This window comes from Moschus berezovskii, chromosome 18 (genome assembly GCF_049115385.1).
Source record: "Moschus berezovskii isolate FMDL1 chromosome 18, NW_MosBer_1.0, whole genome shotgun sequence".
In the NCBI taxonomy this organism is placed as follows: Eukaryota; Metazoa; Chordata; class Mammalia; order Artiodactyla; family Moschidae; genus Moschus; species Moschus berezovskii.
The window spans coordinates 45317063-45341207 of record NC_142477.1 but is presented as its reverse complement, the minus strand read 5'-3'; the positions used below and the strand labels follow the sequence as shown (position 1 = coordinate 45341207).

The 24145-nt window shown below is 38.0% G+C and overlaps 2 protein-coding genes across 3 annotated transcripts in view; one reads left to right on the top strand and one right to left on the bottom strand.

Annotated features, from left to right (window-relative positions):
• Window positions 1-1794: 1794 nt before the first annotated feature.
• On the top strand, window positions 1795-11604 carry SELENOP (selenoprotein P). Of its 2 annotated transcripts, none has more exons than XM_055422108.2 (5): window positions 1795-1946; window positions 4743-4958; window positions 5914-6126; window positions 8218-8335; window positions 10121-11604. In XM_055422108.2, the coding sequence occupies exons 2-5, from the start codon at window positions 4756-4758 to the stop codon at window positions 10775-10777; spliced, it is 1191 nt and encodes a 396-aa protein (XP_055278083.2). In that variant the 5' UTR covers window positions 1795-1946; window positions 4743-4755; the 3' UTR covers window positions 10778-11604. The 2 variants fall into 2 exon arrangements, with proteins under 2 accessions (XP_055278083.2, XP_055278084.2); XM_055422109.2 differs by having other exon boundaries at window positions 1853-1950.
• Window positions 11605-11707: 103 nt separating this feature from the next.
• Window positions 11708-24145, bottom strand: part of CCDC152 (coiled-coil domain containing 152) — a 41818-nt gene continuing 29380 nt past the window's right edge. The window contains exons 4-8 of the mRNA XM_055421752.2: window positions 21900-21964; window positions 18153-18255; window positions 13807-13934; window positions 12388-12471; window positions 11708-11857 (exon numbers count right to left, since the gene is read on the bottom strand). Coding sequence (XP_055277727.2) covers window positions 11708-11857; window positions 12388-12471; window positions 13807-13934; window positions 18153-18255; window positions 21900-21964 — 530 coding nt within the window. The remainder of the gene's footprint in view (window positions 11858-12387; window positions 12472-13806; window positions 13935-18152; window positions 18256-21899; window positions 21965-24145) is intronic.

Below are 24145 nucleotides of genomic sequence, written 5' to 3'. Positions count from 1 at the left end.
ATACAGTGGAATATTACTCGGCCAAAAGAAAAAATGAAATATTGCCATTTGCAGCAACATGGATGGACCTAGAGATTATCATACTAAATGAAATCAAAGACAAATATTATGATATCACTTATAATGTGGAATCTAAAAAAATACAAATTAATCTATATACAAAACAGAAACAGATTCACAGACATAGAAAACAAACATGGATACCAAAGGGGAAAGGGGGAAGTAATAAATTAGAGGAATATGGGATTAGCAAATACAAGCCACTATACATAAATAGCTAAGCAATAAGGATTTATTGGGTGGGAACTACATTCAATACCTTGTAGTAATCTATAATGAAAAATAATCTAAAAACTATATCTGAATCACTTTGCTGTATGTCTGAAACTAACACAGTAAGTTAACTATGCTTCAGTTTAAAAAGCCTGAATTCCCTTCAAATACTGCAAACTCCCCATCATCTCCTTTGGCCATTTGGGGGTTTTAGACATACAGTGACCTGGACACACACAATCCTGGGTGCTTTGCTTTGGAGCTAGTTGCATACTTACAGGGAATTTTTTGGTACAGGAGGCAAATGCTAAGCCACATGTAAAGGAAGGAGGTGATGGTAAAATACTCAATACTCTGTTGCAGAAAGCCCCAACATGACTATTTAAATTTCGTAAGCAAATGAACCACAGGGGGAATTATCTGTTTTATACGAAATTTTTTTCCCCCACAAGATTCTTTTAAAACACAAGGATGCATATGTGCACTTTTTTTTTTTTTTTTCTGGGGAGAAACTAAGCATTTTACTGGATTCTCAAAGGGACCCTGAAAGATTAAGGTTACTGCTTGGTGTGAGTAAATAGAATTTGACTTTCAAATGCCAAGCTTCTACTTTGATAATATGTTTCCTTACAGGAAAATCACATCTGAGCCTCTTTGTACTCTCTGCACCTTGTAAAGCAGTACCGAGCTCATAGCAATCCATAGTGGTTCATTTGGACAAAGCGCATTTGTAGGGAAAGCAAAGCTTACCTGAAAATCATCACTATCCAGGGCTGACATTGCTTGGCATTGCCGCGTGCCTTACCCATCATGGATGTGCTCAATGGTAGCAGTTAATAGAAAGACTGTATCACTGTCTGAAAGGGTAGTGATTTTCAATATATTCGTATACTTTGAAATGTCCATATTCTTTCCCATGTGCAGCTACTATCACAGTTAGCTTATTTGTATGGTACTTAAATTGGTAACAATTTTACAATAGATTCTTAAGAACTTCTATGGGTCTTCCGTAATGAGAAAACTGAAGCCTGGTTTCCCTCAGACAGAAGGTCTGTTTCCTTATTCCTTCCCGTAAATGATAAAGAAAAGAGCAGAAGTCCTGTGAGATCCCAGAGATTCAAGTTTTAAAGCTGCAGAATAATCCAAGCAGGTCTGTAACAGCAGGAGACTTTTCTAACAAAGCTCACACGGTTTGGGTTGGGCTAGCACCTGACCACTACAAAGTTAAAAAAAATTTTTTTTTCTTTTTTTTAAAGGGACAGCTTACCTCGCTGGCTTAGCAAATATTTTTCCCTATTATAGTTTGTTTGGAAAAGAGCGAAACTTGGAAGCCTTCTTTACCCTTAGCTCTTCCTCCCGCCCCCGACTGTACCATTAAATCCTAGCAAACGGGGTGACTAAAAGCGATAGGGAATATATCAGCAATTACCCCCAAATTTCCCCCATTTTATGTATGTCAGCGCTTGTTACTTTTTAAAAGTTGATTGTAATAACCAGTTCAGGGGTTGTCTCTCCTTGCAAGGTCATAGGCTGAGCGTGCATTGAACTTCTGACTTTAGCTCAGGGGGTGAGGTAAACAACAGGACTATAAATACACGAGTTTCTCACTGTGGCTTTGTGGAGCCGCCCAGCTGAGCAAAGAGAAAGGAAGCAAGCTGGTCGGAAGGGGTTGTGTAAGTAGGAACTTTGTGTTTTCCAAACTTGATTCCTTGAGAGTTTGGTAAATGATTTGATTTTCAGGTCTTGATAAAATATTTATGTTCTTAGAATAGATTTTAAAAAAAGAGATGGGTAAAGAAAAGAAAGAACATAAGAGTCTAAACTCCGGGTGCGGTGGGGACATTGTCAGTTCTAGCTGATTTTTGCCCTGCCTTCTGCACTGCTGAGGATAAAGATAGGGGCAGAGGAGGCTGGAGAAGTGGAATACTTTTCCTCTGCAAAAAGCTGTGTTGTTATATAGGCAATACTGTGTGTTCAAGGTTAAGTATTTCCCACTGAACTGCGAAGTGAGAGCTCTAATGGCAAAACAGCTGGTGGGTTTGAGGAGCAGAGACTGAGATCTGGTCTGTGTAAGGTGCTGTAGAAATGTCCAGGGATATTGTGAGCAATTTCAAGGTAAAAAAAAAGAGAGAGCAGGTTTGGTTCACTGTGCAGAATAGTCATCTTTGAAAGAGTTACACCCAGGTCAAAATCAGTGATGTTGGTGCTTTGAGGAGAATGAGGCGGGGACCCTCAGAAGGGGGTCTGCTGGGTGGGGGAAGAGGGTGGAAAAATTTCTGCATATTTTGCCTTTTAATGGGGAATTTTAAGCAAATATTGGTCTGTTTGTGGTCAAGAAATCTAGGTTTGTCATTGAAAAGTGATGAGATTAGTGAAATTCGCAACTATATTTTAATTGTTACTGCATTCAGTTCAGTTTAGTTGCTCAGTCGTGTCCGACTCTCCGCGACCCCATGAATCACAGCTAATTTTATTTATCGTCATTATTTTATATAGTTGTCTGACAGCTGTAATCAATCAAAAGTTTCTTATGTAAAAAGTGATTTTAAGAAAACAAAGATACCAGCTTCTTGATTATAGTGAGGGGAAAATCTGGGAACTCTGTAATTCACTACCCTCTGCCAATGGCTTCAGTTATTTTTTCATCAAAAAACTAAATGAGTGAAATAACCTTTTCATATATATTCACTCTTCAGCCAGTTGGAATGGTGTGCAGAGTGAGGGTGCCAGGTACTGAGTTTATGCTGAAGGGTCTATAGCTACTGAATTTATAAAGTGGAGAAAATCTAGTCATTCTAGTAAGAAACAAAAAAGCCTGAATAATTTTGATGTTTTCTTTGTCATTTTAGGGCATAAAAAACTCAATCCCCTCTGTCCTAACCTGGGGGGGTGGTGGAGGGGAGAGAGGGAGGCTTAAGGGGGAGGGGGTACATTGTATATACAGCTGATTCATGCTGTTGTTCGTGATGGAAAGCACAGAAACGAACACAACATTGTAAAACAGTTATACTGCAATTAAATAAATATATTAAAACCCCCAAATTCTGGCTACTGTAGTTACTCAAGGTGACCTATTTGAAAAGAGTCAATATATTGCTGTAGGTAAGAGGTCATGTGTTGGAATCAGTAGAACTGGTTTGAATCCAGTTTTCCTGTGACTTAGTACCTGTGCGGACTTGGGCAAGCTGCCTAAACTCACACTTAGCCAGTTTTCTCAGCTGCAAAAGGAGATAATGGTCATATAGTTGTAATCAGGTTTTTAAACGTTCTATCCACACCTACTAGTGCTAAAATCAGTCTGATTTTAGCTTCTCTGCCCCCCTCTTAACTCTGGGCTCACTCTAGGTAATTTATCATTAGCTGCCTCCCCTCCCCCGACCACTCCCGTCCACAGAGTACTTTTACTTTTTTATCATAGATCAGTGCCTGAACATGGCCGACTTCCTAGTTTTGGAATTTTCCCTTGATCTCTCTCTCACCGACACTCATATCAAAATAAGCAAGCTTATCTTGATGACCCGATTCACTTGGTGTGTCTGAAATTAAAAATTCATGTTTGCATAAATGTATGGATTTTTCTTTCTCTGCTCATCTCTGCTGAATATGATCTTTTTCCCATCACCTACCTACAGTTCATGTGTTTTATTTGTACCTCTCTGCAGAGAGCTCTGGCCCTTGTTTTGGGAGTATTTCTCATCATGTATTAACTTTCCTACTCAGAGGGGTCATTTTTTTTTACCCAAGAACATGCCATCTAGTCACAGGAACTTCCTGAATGTAGTGGTAGCCAATAAGTAGATTCATAGGAGTGTAGATTTCAGTGACTCTTAAGGTACAAGGCCCAGTGATTTGTAGTATCCTGGTTAGGTGTCTTCCCATTGGTCCTTATTGGTCTTGGATATAATAGCAACATTTTGGCAGGCAGTTATATCTGAATCTCTTCATGTTGGTGGACTGCCCTCACTGCCATCTCCTTTCTTCCAAAGTTCTCTTCCCGTAATGTCTTTTCATTTCTATGCAGAATTCCCTATATACCCTTTCTTTGCTTAGATTGGTAGAGGATAGAAAGAAGCAGTCAGAACTTGTATCTCAAGAATGAAATCATGTCTGTAGAATGTTACTTGCTTGTAGAGGCCATATTCTCAGAATTTCGCTAGACATGTATTTTCTTCTGGACATGTATCTTCTACTAGAGAAGCACTTGACTCCCTGTTCAGGCTAATCTTCATAGTAGGCTTATTCAAGTATCTTGCTAAGCCAGATAGTCAAGAGGTGCTTAGGCAGCTTTCCTGACTCAGGCTGATCTTTCCGCTTTACAGGAAGATTTGGTGCTAAGATGCCCAATATAAAAAACCCAACAACATGGAGACAGAATTAACTGGCTAGATATTTGTAGAAAGTAGAATTATACCTGCTAGAGATTCCTTATTATGACTATGAAGATGGCAGAAAGGTTTTCTCTTTTACAGGACAACCCCAGCCATGTGGAGAGGCCTGGGGCTGGCCCTGGCTCTCTGTCTCCTCCTAAGCGGAGGAACAGAGAGCCAAGGCCAAAGCTCCTATTGTAAGCAACCTCCAGCCTGGAGCATAAAGGATCAAGACCCTATGCTGAACTCCTATGGTTCAGTGACCGTGGTTGCTCTTCTTCAAGCCAGCTGATACCTGTGCATTCTGCAGGCATCTAGGTAAGGTAGTCTTTCTGTGGTCTAGAATTTCTTGAGGAGATAGCTATTCAATAGATACATGCATCCGTTCCGTTCTGTCGCTCAGTCGTATCCGACTCTTTGTGACCCCGTAGACTGTAGCCTACCAGGCTTCTCCGTCCATGGGATTCTCCAGGCAAGAATACTGGAGTGGGTTACCATTTCCTTCTCCAGGGGATCTTCCCAACCCAGGGAACGAACCCGGGTCTCCCGCATTGGAGGCAGACGCTTTAACCTCTGAGCCACCAGGGAAGCCCAGATACATGCATAAAACAATAAAAATAGAAAAGATATATTTACTAAATTGCATTAAAAAAAAAAACTTTATTTGTTGGCCTAGAACATGTTAGAAGAGAGAAGACTAGGAGGATGTTCACAGTGGCATTCCTGGAGCTATGTAAATTTTTTCTTCTTTTTGTGTACCTGTATTTTATAGTAGCCTACTAAATGTGTATTACTTGTGTAACGAAATGTTCTAAATTGTACTCCTGCAAATGGATTAGTTATTTCAATATAGGAAGCAGATATGAGAGCTTTGGCCGAGTAGAACAAACACTGTATTTGCCACCAAAGGTCTTGAGTCATTTAATGAATTTTATAAATATATATATTTGTTGGGTTATTTGCCAAATACTTATTGGCAGTTGTACTTATGGTACAATTTCTCTGTAACTGGGAGATGGATTAAAAAGATACACACTTCATAGGATTCATTTGAGGACCACATGAACTAATGTTTGTGCAAGCACTTGGCATATAGTTTTAACTGAGTATAAGAGTTCAGTAAATAATTAGAAAAACAAAAGTTTTAGTCTTTTAAAACTATAAAAAAGAGGTCTAAGTAAAAAACAACAAAAGAGTTTCATGTAGGAAAATAGAGGAGAAAGGGAGAAGTCACTAATTATTCCTTTTTTTGTATTTTTTCCAAATATTTTAGATTGGAGGACCTGCGAGTGAAACTGGAGAAAGAAGGATATTCTAACATCTCCTATGTTGTTGTTAATCATCAAGGAACCTCTTCTCGACTAAAATATGTGCATCTTAAAAATAAGGTTTCAGAACATATTCCTGTTTACCAACAAGAAGAAAACCAACCAGATGTCTGGACTCTCTTAAATGGAAATAAAGATGACTTCCTCATATATGACAGGTGTGTACCCACATTTATACACATGTGCATGCACACCCACCCCCAAATTACAATATACCTGCTTCATATTTAATGTCGTAAGTGATTTAAAATAAGACATCTGCTTTTATCTTGTTACCAAATACTGTTTCAAAGTGAGCCCATTAGAATGTTTGGTTTTGCCAGATGACTTCCTTTCACACAAAAGTATTTTCAAAATGACTTCCTTTTACACAGAAGAATTCGCCACTCCAATAGGGAAATAAGGAAACTTGACTCTACTTTCTTCCCCCGTACATTAGCATTCTGATGAAATAAAAGGAAAAATTAATTTGTACCTTACGTACAATTCTCACTTAAAAATTCTGCAGATGAATAACCGTACTTTGCAGACTACTGGCTTATCTCTAAAATCTAATTACTATTAATACATTTTAAGGCTACATATGTGCATTTCTGAACTATAAAGTATGTTAATCATTTAGGCATAATCTGTATGAATCTGCTTTTGATTCCATGAATGAATAAAATGTTTGTATTATGAAAGAACTTCAATGCATACATTATTTGCTATCATCATTTCTAGTTGGTGCTGGTTTGTTTTTTGGTTCTTCAGGGATGGTAAGCCAGACTCTGCCTAGGTCTGAGACCTACTAGGTCTTACTCTTAAGTATTTTTAATATTATATGTTATTCTTTTAGGACTGCAAGCTTCTAATTTAATCTGTTGCCAAGTGTAACCTTTTGATATTCATATAAAATTGTATATACAGGATAAAATGGGGGCTAGAAGGACATTTCAACTCCACCGTTTCTGAAAATGCCAAGTGTATTTCCATTTCTTTCATTGTGCTGAAATTTTTGCTGCATCAGATTCTTTTTTAAATCAATGGGCTACTGGCCAAGACTTGAGGATCTTTTTCATTATGCTGTGATTTCTTATTGTGTGGAATTTGTGCTGCCTTAGCAGTTATGAAAAGATCATGTGATTTGCAGACCCGATTTATGAGGTCAGCGGTTTGAACTCTGATAGAATACATGAGTCAATTACAAAATTGTATTTGACCAAATCACAATAACTACGTAATTTTGACATTATTTATTGTGACGTATATCTATTTCATTTTTCACAATGCTAGTATCAGACTCATTGTAGTCTTTTTCTTTTAAACTTTTTGTTTTGGGGTATAGCTGATTAACAGTGTTGTGGTAGTTAGTTACAGGTGAACAGTGAAGGGACTCAGCCATACGTACACATGTATCTATTCTTCCCCAAGCTCCCCTCTCATCAGGCTGCCACATAACATTGAGCAGAATTCCATGTGCTATACGGTAGGTCCTTATTGGTTATCCACTTTATAGCAGTGTGTACATGTCCATCCCAAACTTCTTTACTATCCCTCCCACCTGGCAACCATATCAGACTCACTATAGTCTCGTCATAACCTGACCTGGTATGCAGTGCCAGGGAGCTTGTGAGACCCCCTTCAGGGAAATTTACTGAAGTTATGAAAGGGTCTTAGTTATAAGACCATTAAACCTATAGTTTCATCCCAGATGGTGCATGAGTAGGATCATGATACTGAAAATATTGTTCAGTTTACTCACTCAGTCGTGTCCAACTCTTTGTGACTCAGTTCTTCGAATCAGGTGGCCAAAGTATTGGAGTTTCAGCTTCAGCATCAGTCCTTCCAAGGAATATTCAGGACTGATTTCCTTTAGGATTGACTGGTTTGATTTTGCAGACTCTCAAGAGTCTTCTCCAACACCACAGTTCAAAAGCATCAATTCTTCAGCACTCAGCTTTCTTTATAGTCCAACTCTCACATCCAAACATGACTACTGGAAAAACCATAGCTTTGACTAGATGGACCTTCATCAGCAAAGTAATGTCTCTGCTTTTTAATATGCTGTCTAGGTTGGTGAAAACTTTTCTTCCAAGGAGCAAGCGTCTTAATTTCATGACTGCAGTCACCATCTGCAGGGATTTTGGAGCCCCGCAAAATAAAGTCTCTCACTGTTTCATTGTTTCCCCATCTATTTGCTATGAAGTGATGGGACCAGATGCCATGATCTTAATTTTTTGATTATTTTAATGACTGTTATTTTTCAGATGTGGCCGCCTTGTATATCATCTTGGTTTGCCTTATTCCTTCCTAACTTTCACATATGTAGAAGACTCCATTAAGACTGTTTACTGTGAAGATAAATGTGGAAACTGCTCTCTCAAGGTATTTTTTCTCAATTGTTTTTCTTTGGAGAAAAGAGGAAATCTTTTACGAGCTATCTAAGTGTTTCATGACTAATTAGGTAAATCAGTGTTTCTTTTGGTTTACTGTAAATAAACTACAATAGTCATTTTTATAATTACCTACACTTCCCATTATGTAACATACACTTTAAAACATCTTTTCAAGATTCATATTGCTTTTATCTAGGAGGAGTTTAGAGAACAAAAATCAATGCAAATTATGTATTTTAATTACCACCAAATGATATTGCATGACTGTTAAGTGCTTAAAGAATTCAGCCAAATACACTATTGCAATATTATGAATGTGCTCATATAAGAATGTAGTGATAGCGAAGATTATCCATGGCATTATCTGAAGTGGAACAGAGGCCCAGATAACTACTTAATTTACCAGAAATGTAAGACTCCCAGCTTTTCTGTGACGCTCTTACACAATGCACTTGGAATTACTGATACTTCTTTCTTAACAACCACTAGGATATTTATTCTTTGTTATGAGAAACACTATATGTATGATTTATAAAAACGATACTCAAGGAATTGATTTTAACTTATATTAACTAAACTTTTTATATTAAATAAACTTCTTTTCCTCTCAGGTTGAGAAGGAAAATAACTCCAAACAATGTTTCCTTGACAGAGCAAGTTGGTAAAATTTGAACTCAGATTCATGTCAATGTATGGCAAAATCAACCAATATAATATTGTAAAATAATTAGCCTCCAATAAAAAAGAAAAAAAAAGATTCAAAAACAATTAAAAAGTTTTATTTTAGATTTTTCCCAACTCTAAAGAAAGCCGTTCACATTTTAATCAATCACTTAAGTTAAAAAGAAAATCAATGGTTTAATTACAGTTTAGTTATGTCATTCTTCACATTTTAATCTGCATAATAATACTGTGAGGGTTATTTTACTGCTTTTACAGATGAGACTGAAGTAAAGCAAATAAAGTACTAAGTCAGTGTCTAACTTATACTCAGTGCATAATGAATGTTAGCTGTGTTGATTCCTATTTTGGGGTTTGTTTCAGTATTTTGCAATTTTGAAAATGACTAGTAATTGTAAATATTAGCAGAGTTAATTTTATTGGCTCTTTTGAGTTATCAGAGAGGAATTAGTTTGTTTCAGAAAATAATATTAGATTTGATGCTTTGTTGACACCGGTGTGAAAGGTTCCGTTTGGTAAACTGATTTTAGGGTTTGATAGTTATTTGACTGTACTGCAGTCAATCTAAGTTCTTTTAACCAGTTTAGTTTTGCTTCTGCAGATATAAATATATGGTTTTGTTTTCTTTTTAAGCCTTACGAATCTCTCAAATTCTTCCTCAGAATTCTTAAAAACTTAGGAAATACTCTTAATAAGGAAAGGAAAATTTGGATTCTGCTGTTGATTTAACTAGTATTGAAACATAATTGTTAAAGCTTTAACTTACTACGTTCTTTTTTTTTAAATCTATTTTCAAAACATTTACATTGATTCATTTGCAAAATGTTTGAAGATTCTTAAGTTAAATGCAAACTTTGTACAAGAAGCACTTTATAATTAGGTATGGATGGGAACCAAATTTTAATAAAAAGTCTAGGTGTTGAGGCTGAGATCAATTTTTTTTCTCTCATTAATCTGATGCCGGAAACACAAAACCAGTTCAATCCTAATTAAGCAGTTTGACTTTCATATATATTAACTCCAGAATTCATTTTTTTCATGCATTCTTGCTAAGTCTATACATTTGTTAAGTGATTTATAAAATGTATTCCAGACACTGGAAGATGAAGACTTCTGTAAAAATGTATCTCTGGCTACCAAGGAGAAAACAGCTGAGACTTCACAGCGACATCAGCATCCCCATCCTCACCCCCATCCTCACCCCCATCCCCACCCCCATCACCATCATGGGCATCAGCTTCATGAAAATGCTCATCTTTCAGAATCTCCAGAACCAGAAGCACCAGATACCCCTGAGAATCCCCCTCCTTCAGGTCTTCATCACCACCACCACAGGCACAAGGGTCACCAAAGTCAGGGCCACTCAGATAACTGTGACACACCAGTAGGAAGTGAAAGTTTACAGCTTTCTCCTCCACAGAAGAAGCTCTGTCGAAAGAGATGCATAAATCAGTTACTCTGACAGCTTCCCAAAGGTTCAGAATCTGCTCTGAGTAGCTGCTGTTGCCACTGTCGACATCTGGTATTTGAAAAAACAGGGTCTGCAATCACCTGACAGTGTACAGAAAGCCTCCCCTCTTTGTGTAGCTGACAGGGCCTTTTGGCAGAGGAGAACGTCATTGAATCCTGACAGTGACGTTTGCCTCCAGCTGCCTGACAGGCAGCAGGTCAGCAGCGCAGCCCCACAGAAACCAGCAGCAAGTGAAGCTGAAACAATCAGGCCAAAATGTGAAAATGACCTTCAAATTAAATGCATGAGATTGGATATACTCCCCAAGTCAATCTACACAATTACATTGCCAGCATTTTATAAGCTACCTAGTTAACAGTGATCCAAAAATAGGAATTGGATTTGTGCAAACATGGAGAAATTGGCTTCCACATTTTAAAATTTAAGTCAAAGAAATTTTGACCCAAACCATATTTTTATTCAGCTGAAAGGTGGTTGCAGCATTTGGTTAATATGTTTTTCTTTTTCTTTTTCCAGTATTCTACTTGCATTAATGAGAACAGAAACATAAACTATAACCTAGGGGTTTCTGTTGGATAGTTGGCAACTTAGAATAGAGGAAGAACAACAAAGACATGTTTTCCATTTTTCTCTTTACTTATTTCTCAAACCAATATTATCTTTGTCTTTTTAATCTTATGTTTTTAACAGATTAAACCTTTAAAGCAAGAAGTGAATTCTGTCTTTTCAGACCCAGAAATACTCACACATGAATATTTTGCTATGATTACATTTTAGATATCCATTTATACTTTTTATATGTAAGACTCATATCTTGATTTTTACTATCATATATGAATGAAGCCTTTATATCTTGTTTTCTTTAGCATTTTATCATACCCTTTAAAATTTGAGATTGCCAATCTTGAAAGATAGATGGGAAAAGATAAAAGAATGTTGTCTAACTCTTGATTGCTTAGAAAGTATTTCCATAGTCAATGATGGTTCAATAGGCAAACCAGGTCCTATAAACCTGAATCTTTTTATGGTTAATACTATTAAGCAGAAATGTAGAACAGGATTGGCAAAAATGTGGATTTTAAATTCAATAAAAAAGTTTAAAGCTTTTTGTTTTCATTGTTGTTATTACTTAGGTACTGTGTTATACTGGCAATCGAAATTAATTTTCAACTGCTTTTAAAGAAATTAAATAGCAACTCATGAATCTACTCAAAACCGTCTACGCTTAAAGTGAGAATCTTTGCCAACAAGTTTAACTTGAGAATCTTTGCTGACAGAGAGGCGTTGTTCTAAATCACGAACGGTATTACGAAGAACTGCAATCTCCTTGTCTTTTTCTTCCTGAAGATGTTGAAGTTTCTAAATGGAGCAGAACAATTTTATTATTGCAGTTCATAAATAATACAATTAAGCATTAATACAAGGAACAACAAAACAGCAAAAACTATGCTTCTGGTTTAAGTAGAAGTAGGTATTTAAAAAGATACCATATTTTAAAAGGTCAATAATTTTTTTTTTGTAGGCATTAACAGGGTAAAACTGGTGTAAGGACAAAAAACACACATTAGCACTATTTGTTGAACAAGAAGAACTATGCTATCTGAGTACTAAACAACTTCAGAATAGTAAGTCAGCTTTAGTTCAAAATACATTGTGGAATTCCTGAGATAGTCCAAAGAGTCAAAGGACTTGTCTAATGTTTTAATTTACCACTAAGATTTACTAGTTTAAATTGAAAGTGACTTACAAAAATTATTAAAAATTTAATGTCTTTCTCATAGTGGGATATATTTTCAGGAAAACTGATAAGTATATTGTTTTAAATATAACATGGAAACACATTAAGATAACTTATTTGAGCAACAGTCATGGAAGAAAAACTCACGTACCCTTTTGTAGATACTGTGTGGCGAAACAGTAGAATCTGGATATGATTTTGATTTAGTTTGAACTCTTGCTAGCTTGGCATCAAACTGAATCAAGTTTAAAAAGAAAGTTGAGAACATTCTAGTTAAAGAAACAATTGTTTCTATAAATATAATCCACTATATTCTTACATGTATAATCTGTAGTTCAAGTTTATTCACTGTATAACAGAAGATAGAAAAGTCTTCAATACAAGAAATACCCAAACAAGATTGACCCCAGCTGCACTTTATCTGGGCAGGTTTTTTAAAGAACCGAATACCTGGATAATACCTTAGAGATTCTGGGGTGGGGTCAGGAGCATTTTTCCTCAAGATATCAGTTTATTCTATCATGTAGGGTTAAGAATCTAGTTAACTAGGGTTGAGAATCTCATTAATTTAAAGGTAGGTAAAAATACTTTCATGTTACTATGAGTGTATTTTGTAAAGAAAATGTAGTGTAATCAACAGTCATGGGAGAAAAATTTAAATACCCTTCTATAGAAACTGTGAGGCTAAATAGAATTTGCATATGATTTTACTGATTTAGTTTGAATGCTTGCTGGTTTGACATTAAGCTGTATTAGGTTAAAAAAATTCTCAAGGGCCATTCTTACAGGTCATGTTTTTTTTGCAAAATCTTCCATTATTTTTCCTTCAGGTTGAGTTTAGTGTAGCCTCAGTGTGAACTAAGAATAAACTCTGTGAGATTGGGTTCTGGTTTGGAGAGAGAATGGATAGTTACAATGAAGATAAACAGCAAGTCAAAGTCACTCAGTTGTGTCCAACTCTTTGTGACCCTATGTATTATACAGTCCATGGGATTCTCCAGGTCAGAATATTAGAGTGGGTAGCTATTCCCTTCTCCAGGGGATAGTCCCAACCGAGAGATCGAACCCAGGTTTCCTGCATTGCAGGCAGATTCTTCACCATCTATCTTTCTACACATTTATTAGGAAAAAATAGTTATTTATTGTAAATGAAAAACTTCCAGTTGGTTCATCAGGGTTTCACAATCACTGCTGAAGAGAGAGTAACATTAAGGATTAAAAACACTCTCCCTACTGCTAGAATGGTAGTCCTAAAAAGGCTGCATAGACTCAGCTGTCAAATACAGGTAATCTTTGAACTGTCTCTGCAGCCAGAGGAGACAGTACCCTCTGTGGAAATCAGCACCTTTTGAACAACTGAAGAGTCCCACCTTGAGGCCAAGTGCTGAAAGGCAGTGTAGCTAACAGTTGTGCAGGGTTTGAGCATTGCGTGCTATGGATGAAGAATAAGCATGTGTGAAACTGTCTCACAGGGTTGTTTCTACCCCTGAAATTTATCTCACTGTGATGGCAGAGAGTGGCCTAGACTAAGGGATGCATCCTCAAATTCAGCAGAGCCTTCAATACTTACCTCTAGCTGTAGTTTGATCATTTCATTTTGTTTTTCCTTTTCTTGAGTTCTTAACTTTGCATTTAACTCGGAAATTTCCAAGTCCTTTTTCTCTATCAGTTCTTTATTCTTTTCTTCGCTTAATTTGACTAAATAAAAAAAAATCACCTTAACATGTCAAAAATCTTAAAAGATTACTTTTTTGTATTTAAAAAAATGACAAGAAAGTACAATTTATTAATAAAAACATATTTTAGAAACTTTATCTGCAGGGTAAGCTTTTATATAGTTTTAACAAGTCTCTTAAAAATGACTGAAACAAAAGGACTGCCCGTTGAATGCTTTGGAGTGAATAAACTAATTTTTACTCTTAAATATCTAGAGAATAATGTTCCTTGAATGCCTGGAGAATAGGAGATTTATTGGTTAAAGAGGGACACAAAGCCTGGGTTCCTAGGTATAGAGGGCTTCACATCACAGGATGATTAGAGCTATACCAGCTTGTTCTGGCTCCCCATTTCCCTTCATAGGCATTTAGTCCAGTAAATTTCTTTGAATTTCTACTCCCATCTTGGTGGTTCCTTGGAGGATCTGAATCAGCACAAGAAACAGTTAGGATGGGCACTTACCACTTTGTGAGGAAGAGGACGCCATCATCAGTGGTATGTGGCAGACTGGGAATTCCTAGTACACCACAAGGGGTCTGATCACTTGAGATTCTATTGTTTAGTTGTTAAGTCGTGTCCAAATCTTTTGCAACCCCATGGAGTGTAGCCTGCCAGGCTCCTCTGTCCATGGGATTTCCCAGGCAAGAATACTTGAGTAGGTAGCCATTTTCTTCTCTAGAGGATCCTCCCAGTCTAGGGACTGAACCCGCCTCTCCTGCATTGGTAGGCGGATTCTTTGCCACTGAGCCACCAGGGAAGCCCACTGAAGGTTTTACCAGCAGTTATCTGGGAAAATGTCCTGGTGGAAGTGAATGCCTTGTACGTATAATAGTTCAGGCATCTGAAAGATGAGAAAAACCCCACAAAGACAGGAGAGTTATTTATCGCTAAATTGAATTGACCTCCTCTGTGTGTGACCCCATGGACCACCAGAGTCCTCTGTCTCTGGGATTCTCCAGGCAAGAATACTGGAGATGAGTTGCCGTGCCTTCCTCTGGGGTATCTTCCCAACCCAGAGATCGAACCTGCGTCTATTACATCTACCTGCATTGGGATAATAAGAAACAGAGCTGTTAGAAGGTAAAGATTTAAAGAACAGGTGTGAGAGTCAGAGGGTCTCTGTGGAAGCCCACAGACAGGCTCTTACGAACTCTAGTGGAAGCGCAGGCACAGCTGAGCAACAGAATCTCATCATTAAAGTTGCAGAACTGCTGCTGCTGCTAAGTCACTTCAGTCGTGTCCGACTCTGTGCGACCCCATAGACGGAAGCCCACCAGGCTCCCCCGTCCCTGGGATTCTCCAGGCAAGAACACTGGAGTGGGTTGCCATTTCCTTCTCCAATGTGTGAAAGTGAAAGTGAAGTCGCTCAGTCGTGTCCAACCCATAGTGACCCCACGGACTGCAGCCTACCAGGCTCCTCCATCCATGGGATTTTCTAGGCAAGAGTACTGGAGTGGCTTGCCATTGCCTTCTCCATGCAGAACTACAGAGAGGTTTAAATGCTCAGCCAAAACAGCTGTGCCATGCTAAATTAGGATCCTGGTTGGAAACACCTAATATCCTAAAAAATAGGACAGGGATATCTGGATCAATGCCTGTGAGGAAACTGCTTTGACAGCTCCCCTAAATGCTCAGAATTGGCAGAAGTGACTTACCTTTTCCTAATAAGAGCTAGCCCTTAGCTTAGCTGATGAAAGATGCTGCAGAGGCTCCTCTCCAAAGCTGCCCCAGCCTCCTCTTTTGGTGGCGAGGCCAATAACTAGGGTTAAAGCTCAGTATCACATGGCTGGGGGAATGCTGGGGCTGGTAAGTGGGGAAGTGAATATACCCCAAAGAGCTGCAAGAATTAGCTAGGTTATATTGGGAAGAGCCATGTGAATACCCTTGAGAAGGCACTTTGAGGGTGCCGGATAGAAGACAGAAATTAAGACTAGGTAAGCAAGAATTCATGGACTTGAAGATACTCTTTAGGGTCAGGGGACATAATACCCTAGCAAGGACCCAGGATATGGGGCAAAATATGATGGAGTAGCCTTAGACCTCTAGAGAAAGCACTGGCCAAAACAGAGTGAAGTGGCGACACCTGAGACCCTGACAGCTAGCGAGAAAGGTATAAGGAGGCTCTCAAAAGTTGGCATGCAAAGCATCAAAGGATTATGTTCCTTAGGAGGACACAGAAGACACACTATTAATCAAGCCACAGGGAATGTGCGGGTGAGAGAACATCACCAAGAAGTTCAACTTTCACTCTTATCTGCAAGCTAGGCCTGACAGTAAGAGGTTATAAAGTTGGGCTCATTAATATTCATGAATGGTGTCCCCCTTCCCCCACCAAGTTATAGAAGCCAGATGATGGTGCTTAACTGCCAGAAGCCAGGAAGCCACAATTATCATAATGACCAGAAAGGTCAGAAAGCAGCCAAAGGGGTGTTTTTGAGAATCTAGAGTTAGTTATCAGATGAGCAGTAAATGCTGCTTCACAAGTACAAAAGAAATTAGAATGGAGGAACAGGAGGCTGAGGGCACATGGCCCCATTAAAAATTATTCTTTGCTTGGTTCCCTAACCTGAACCAAGGTTTTGGTCCCCTAACCTGAACCAAGGTTTTGGTCTAGAACTTGCTAGCTGAAAATACACGATTAGGTCCCTAGGAGGAAGAATACTTCAACAACCCCTCTTCTAGGTTTCTCCTGAGGAAGAAACATCCACAGGAAGTATGGAGAACTTGCTGCCCAAACTCCTATGGAGAAGGAGGTACGTGTAGCGTAAGGAGGGGACTGTTGTGGCCATGGAAATGCATCTTTCAGATCTCCAACTTCAGGGAACGTAACTGACTCATTGCTTTTCACAACCATGTTTATGCTAAGGTCACAATTCCCAAGAGCTGCTCCTAGGCACTGACTGAACTTGGCATGGATACTAAGGCAGATTTGTTCCTGAGAGTTCCTGAGAGTTGCAGAACTTGGTTGATGGGCAGGTTTGGCCCAACTTTGCTGATATTTTTTCTTATGAATGTGTCACAGACTGACTTCTCCTGCCCAGCACACCTTTCTTCCTTCTCTTTTTCACATCAGTTCGACCTGTAACAGCTAACCCATCTCCCCCAGTTTCCTCCTATCTACCCTCACAAATGTTTTCCTTTACAAATCTCTTGAATATCTAATTCTATCTAGGCATCTGCTTCCCAGAGAACCCAAAGAAACTGCAAAACTCTTTTCTAAAGTGGTTGTGTAATTTTACAGTCCCACTGGTAATGTATGGGAATTCTAATTGCTCCATATCCTCACCAACACTTGGCATTGAAGCTTTGAGTCCATGGGGTTGCAAAGAGTTGGACATGACTGAGTGACTGAACAACAGAAAGTGCAATGTGGTATCTCATTGTGGTTTTAATTTGCATTTTCTACTAACCAATTATGTTGAACATGTTTTCATGTGTTTATTTTTTCATCTGTATATATTATTTGTGTCCAGATATTATGTTCATTTTCTTATTGGGTTGTTTGACTTATTATTGAATTAAGAGTTCCTTACAGATTTTTGAACATAAGTTTTTTTTTTATCAGTTACACATTTGTAAGTATTATCTACCTGTAGCCTGTCTTTTCATTTTCTTTTGTGTTGAAGGACAGAAGTTAATAGTTTTTGATGTTCAATTTAGAATTTTTTTCCTTTATTGCTTGTGCTTTTTGTTTCTTTGTTGTGGCTAACTCAGGGTCACAAAGATTATCTTCTACGCTTTCTTCCAGCTGTTTTATAGATATAGGTTTACATTCAGACCTATTATTCAAGTTAACTTTTGCATATGGTGTGCATCTAGGCTTGTTAAGAAACTTTAATACCTTTATGAAACCAGTTAACTCTCAACATTAGTTCATGAGACCTACTTTGCTGGTGGAAGAATATTTCATTAGTGAAATTATATTCAATATAATGAGTATATAAATATCAAAGCTAACTTACATTTTATATTAATTTTACAATAATATTAACTATCTTACATTTAACTTCAAACTCCATGAGTCCAATTTATAAATGTAATTTATATCACATAAATATATAGAAAGCAATAAAACCTAAATTCAGATGTGTAAAGGCAGTGTTTATTCAAGAATACTGGTAATTACTGAAAAAAATTATATATGCATGTAAGTTTTTTTATGGTATCTTAGAATTCAGTAAGTTAAAAATAAAAACTTACCTTTCTTCTGCATATCTTGATAAAGTTTTGTCATTTCAATCTTATGTCCCTCCTCTTTGATTTTCATTTCACTCATAAGTTTGGCAATATTATTCCTATGTTCCTATAGATTAAAACATATATTCATTGTTCAATTTAAGTATGTGCTCACATCTTTTGATAAATTAGATGAAATTTTCTAAGTTTATATTAATTTTTGATATATAGTTATATCTAGAGAGGAAAGATATTGTTCATTGTTTGAATGCTAAACTTTGAGAAGGACCAATTTCTTGTTCAAGTAGATCATCCAGACACAATGATTTTTATCTTTGCCTCCTGAATTCTCAACACCATATCCATAACTTATCATAGATGCTCAAAATATTTTAAGTGTGTGCAGAAATGCTATGAACATTAAAATATTTCAAAAAAGCCAAACTATATTGTAGAGCCAACTTTATGTATCATTTGATAGCCAGCAAGCTTACCCTAATATAGGGTGAATCTCTTTGAATGTGGGCTAAATTTCCATTTCTGACAATTATATAAACATTCCTAATTTCCAGGAGGAGGTTAAGCATTATCTATGGTAAGGGTCAGCTTTATGAGGAGGCTAAAGAAGGATGAATTTGGAATCTGAGAAGTGCTCAACAGCCTCCTAAGTTAGTTTCATAGGCTGCTGAAGCAGAGAAGTGATTTATTATGCTCATAGGGAGAGTGGCATTTAAAAAAGTATTTATTTTTTCGGGTGTGCTGGGTCTTCACTGCGGTGCAAGGGCTTTCTCTAGGTGCAGAGAGCAGGGGCTACTCTCCAGTCGGGGCACCTGGGCTTCTCACTGTAGTGGTTTCTCTTGTTGCAGAGCACAGGCTCTAGGCCCATGGGCTTCAGCAGTCGTGGTGTATTGGCTCAGCTGCGCTGTGGCATGTGGAATCCACCCAGATCAAGGATCAAACTCACGTCCCCTGTACTGTCAGGTGGACTCTTATCTACTGTACTGCCAGGGAAGTCCCTGGAGAGTGACATTGAGAGAAGTATGGAAAGAGAAATCCACCAGAGAGATTCAATTTTCAATTTTTCTAGAGGTATATTTCTAAATGGAGAGGAGTAAAGGAAAGAAGGAAGAATAAAAGCGAAGTGGGATAGTAAGAAAGAGACAATGATGAAGGCAAGAGGCCCAGAAAAATCTTCTAATAAGCACGGTAAGGCTTCCCAGGTGGCACCAGTGGTAAAGAATCTACCTGTCAATGCAGGAGATGCAAGTAACGAGAGTTTGATCCCTGGATCAGAAAGATCCCCTGGAGCAGGAAACGGCAACCCACTCCACTATTCTTGCCAAAATCCCATGGACAGAGGAGCCTGGTGGACTACAGTCCATGGGGTCGCAAAGAGTTGGACATGACTGGGCACGCATGTATGTTAAACACTGTAAAAGCAGGGACTTTGTTTTTACTCACTGTTGTATTCCCATCTCCTGGTGTATATCCCTTGATATATATTCAATGAATGAGAATGCTAATAAGAGTTATTTGTTAGAGGTTCTTACGCTAGACCCAGATAAAGGGTTTTTGAGGGTCTGTTAACTTCCTGAAATTGTATGCAAAATCATGTGTGTATGCATGCATGTGCCCTTTTGAGCACTTTTAAAATCAGAGTTCATGGGTTTTAATAGATATTCAGTATATTCAGGTATTTGAAGAGATTAAAAAAAAGTCAAGATCCACTGGTTTAAGCAGCTATAATTAAAAATAAAGATTAATTTATATATGTAATTAAAAATTTCCTTAAATTCAAGAGGATACAGTCAGGATTCCTACTTGTGCTACTGAGTTTGCCAGAAAACTTGGAGGAATGGTTGAACCTATGCAACCATTGCCTTTGATTAAAGTTAGGTAGGTGACTGAAGGTCAATCTCATAGACTGTGATATCTTTCCTATGCATGTGTCTAGATTTCTAGTTGGACAACTACACAATGGCTTTTGTAAATGACTCCTGACTCAAATGGGTGCACTAAGCAGTTGCTGCTCTGGGAAACTCTAGGAGACAAATCTACATGTCTTTCATTCTCCACTGATTTTCCCACCTGACATGTTGCCATTAGTTTTGTAAGACTGTGGATTTTCACTGTAGTCTTGAGGCATGAAGCCTATCTTAAACGTCTGGGCTGGTACCAGGCTGTATCTCACTAGGTTCTTCTCCTCTAGTATAACCTGTAACAGCCCCCAAAAGTCCAATCTTTTCTTCTCTTTAAGGGGACAAAATTCCAACAGGTTCTTCTTGATTGCCTTCTTTTCATTTGCTTTCTTGAGAACTTTAAATTCCAAGGGACAGCTTCTGGTTCTATCTTTGTATAAAACTTAAGCATTCTTCATATATAAGTTACAAATCTTCCAGTCTCATAAATATGGCTGTTAAGTAACTCCAAAGTTTATTTCTAGGGAGCGGTTCTCCATGTCTTGGATGTGCCTGGAGGTGTTGTACTAGAGAATGTTCATTAGATTGAGGTAATCTTTAGTTTGCTTTGGACAGCAGTTAATAAGTTCAGAATCTTGGATTACAGTGTTTATTCTGTCATTCCCACCCCCCTGAAAATTCATATTATTTTAGACAAAGAAGTATTCTACAATTTGACATTTTAGAAGAGAAAGGAGGCAAAAGTCTTCTCCTTTTCTGTTCCAATTACACCCTGACTTCACATTTATTGTTGAAATGTAGAGGAAAGATATGAAAAGGGTGGGAAAATAAAGGAAAGATATAAAGGAAATATAAAGAATGGGATATAACCCAGGGATATTTAAATTATTTCAAAATTGGTGATGAGAAGCTAAATTTTCCAAGAGTACATCAGATGCCATTCATTACTCTTGAGTATTACCTAGAAGCTCTGGCATGTTTGCAGAGTTAGCTTGGGTTTCTTCCAAGGCTCTTTAAGTGAAGAACCAGATTGAAACAGAGATGATCCTTCAAGTTGAAGTTCTAAGATAGATACAGATCTAAGCTGAGTTTTGGAAATCTTAGATCTGCCAGAGTTTGACATATTGGCTCTTGGGAGATGAGAAAAAAACTAGCATAATAAACCTCCCAAAGGGCAGAGGAGTGGGAACTTATATTCACTGAGGATATTTTATGTTCTAGGCACTAGGTTTTATGTTCTATAATTACTATCATGATGCTGCTCTTACAGGAGAGAAGAAAAAGTAGCAGAGTCTATGCTGGCTCTTGGGAGAAAATTAATAGGTGAGCCACAAAAAGTGCTCTCTTCATTTGGATGGTGCCACAAAATTTCAATAGATCACTCAAATCATAAATACTGAAGGCATTCATTTTATCATAAAAAAGCTTTTATAAAGTGCTAAGAGGTTCAGTTCAGTTGCTCAGTTGTGTCTGACTCTTTGTCACCCCATGAATCGCAGCATGCCAGGCCTCCCTGTCCATCACCAACACCTGGAGTTTACCCAAACTCATGTCCATCGAGTCAGTGATGCCATCCAGCCATCTCATCCTCTCTTGTCCCCTTATACTGAAGAATAAAAACTCTAACATAATTTTAAAACAAATGGTAAAATTGTTGCATCCCTTTTTGTTCGAAAGAAAAAGTAATCCAAGCAATATATTAGTGCATTAGTCTGTAAAACACTGAGGGTCTTCAAAACTTGTCTTTTTAGGCTGCCTATCATTTTCATTAAGAAAAATGACTTTTGTTTTCTAATTTGGGAAGACAGTACTCCACAGGGATTTGATTGAATATAAAGACACATAAACTCACCTGTTCATGCATTTTAAACTTTTCTTTCATAAGATCAGCATTTCTTTTTAGTTGTTCATTTTCACCTGTGTAAAAATCATTGAAGAGTATTATAATATATAGAACTTTTCAATTAATATGGGAATGTTTTTAACTCATCAAGTTTCTGTTCATGTATTAACCCTGTGAATACAAAATCTACTACACATTAGGCTCTGTGCATGACATTGGGAATGCTGAAACAAAAAAATTATTGCTCTTCAAAGAACTTCAGCCTCAGTTCAGTTCAGTTCAGTCGCTCAGTCGTGTCCGACTCTGCGTTCCCATGAATCACAGCACGCCAGGCCTCCCTGTCCATCACCAACTCCCAGAGTTCACTCAAACTCATGTCCACAGAGTCGGTGATGCCATCCAGCCATCTCATCCTCTGTCATCCCCTTCTCCTCCCGCCCCCAATCCCTCCCAGCATCAGAGTCTTTTCCAGTGAGTCAACTCGTCGCATGAGGTGGCCAAAGTATTGGAGTTTCAGCTTTAGCATCAGTCCTTCCAATGAACACCCAGGACTGATCTCCTTTAGAATGGACTGGTTGGATCTCCTTGCAGTCCAAGGTGGTAAGACAGATGTGTAAGCAGTTATGATAATGCTGTGATAACTGTTCTGTAATGGCAGTGTGTCTGAAATATGATGGGGTTACATGGAAGAAAAGGTTAGGTCAGTTCTAAGTCAGGAAAGGGTTTGTAGAAGAGGAAGCACTTGATCTGAGACTTAAATAGTAAGTTGGAGAGATGCATTCTAGATACAGAAAACTATCCAGAAGACTTTGGGCTTTAATCAATATAGCACATTTGGGAAAATTACAATTCAAGTACAGTATTGTTGGAGTGTAAATTATAAGGAGAATGTGTTAAATAGACTGGGAAAGTAACTTTATAGGAGGCAGACAGATTCTAGATGAAAAACTTTGAATTTTATAGGTTACAGACTCATCAAAGAATTCTGAACAGTGAAATTAAATGATTAGTTATATGTTCAAAAAGATTATCTGGCAGTATGGAGGATAAATAGGGAAGGGGTTGACCCCAGAGGATGTCCATACATCAGTAATGAATCAAGTAAGAAATAATGGGAGCCTAAATTAGGTCACTGGCAGTAGGAGACAATGGAAAATAAAGATAACTATATAGATGATAGAATTACCAGGAAACTTAACGCTGATTGGATAGAAGCAGCAAAAGCAAAAGGGGAACATTTGCCTTCTAGGTTTCTGATTTAAGTGGATGAAAACTGTTAATCAATTTGGGAAAAATTAAAAGGAGAAGATTTTTAGTAGAATGATGAATCTCTATCATGCCAAATTTGAAATGCTCGAGATATCCAGAATATTTCTTGTAGGCTGAGAAACACTTAGAGGTGGCTAAAGGAAAACTATCCTATAAAGGAGACTAAGAAGTGTCCAGAGATGCAGGAGAGGGCGTTACTAAGAGAAGAGAGTTTACGGGGGTTATAATCCATGGCAGTAAATGGAATAAAAAGGTGAAATGAGAGAACTTTGAATATGAAATCTTTGGGAGATGCCCAATTGTTCTAAGTTGAAGACTAGCTGAAAAGTGAAGTGAAGTGAAAGTAGCTCAGTCATGTCCAACTCTTTGCAACCCCATGGACTGTATAGTCCATGTATGACTAATCCAGCCCAGAATACTGGAGTGGGTAGCCTTTCCCTTCTCCAGGGGATCTTCCCAACCCAGGGATTGAACCCAGGTCTCCCACTTTGCAGGTGGATTCTTTACCAGCTGAACCACAAGTGAAGCCCAAGCATACTGGAGTGGGTAGCCTATCCCTTCTCCAGTGGATCTCCCTGACCTAGGAATCGAACAGGGGTCTCCTGCACTGCAGGTGGATTCTTAACCAACTGAGCTCTCAGGGAAGCCCCAAACTAGATGAAGGTAAGGAAACAGAGATAGTGAGTGCAGACTACCCCTTGAGACTCTATTGCAAAGGAAAGAGTGAGGGTAATTGGAGGGAATAAATCCACAATCAAGGACACTTTGTTGTGTTTATTGAAAAGATGGGAGAGATCTGAGTTGTTTAAAAGCTGAGAGGAACGACCAACAGAAAGAGGGAATGAAAGAGAGGAAGGAAGGGACAATAAAGATGCAACATCCCAGAAGAGAGAGGTGAAGAGAGATGAGAGTTAAGTGGGAAAATAACTTTGCATAGGAAGAAGGATTTTTTCTCTTCAAAGCTAAGGAGGAAGAAGTGAGGATAT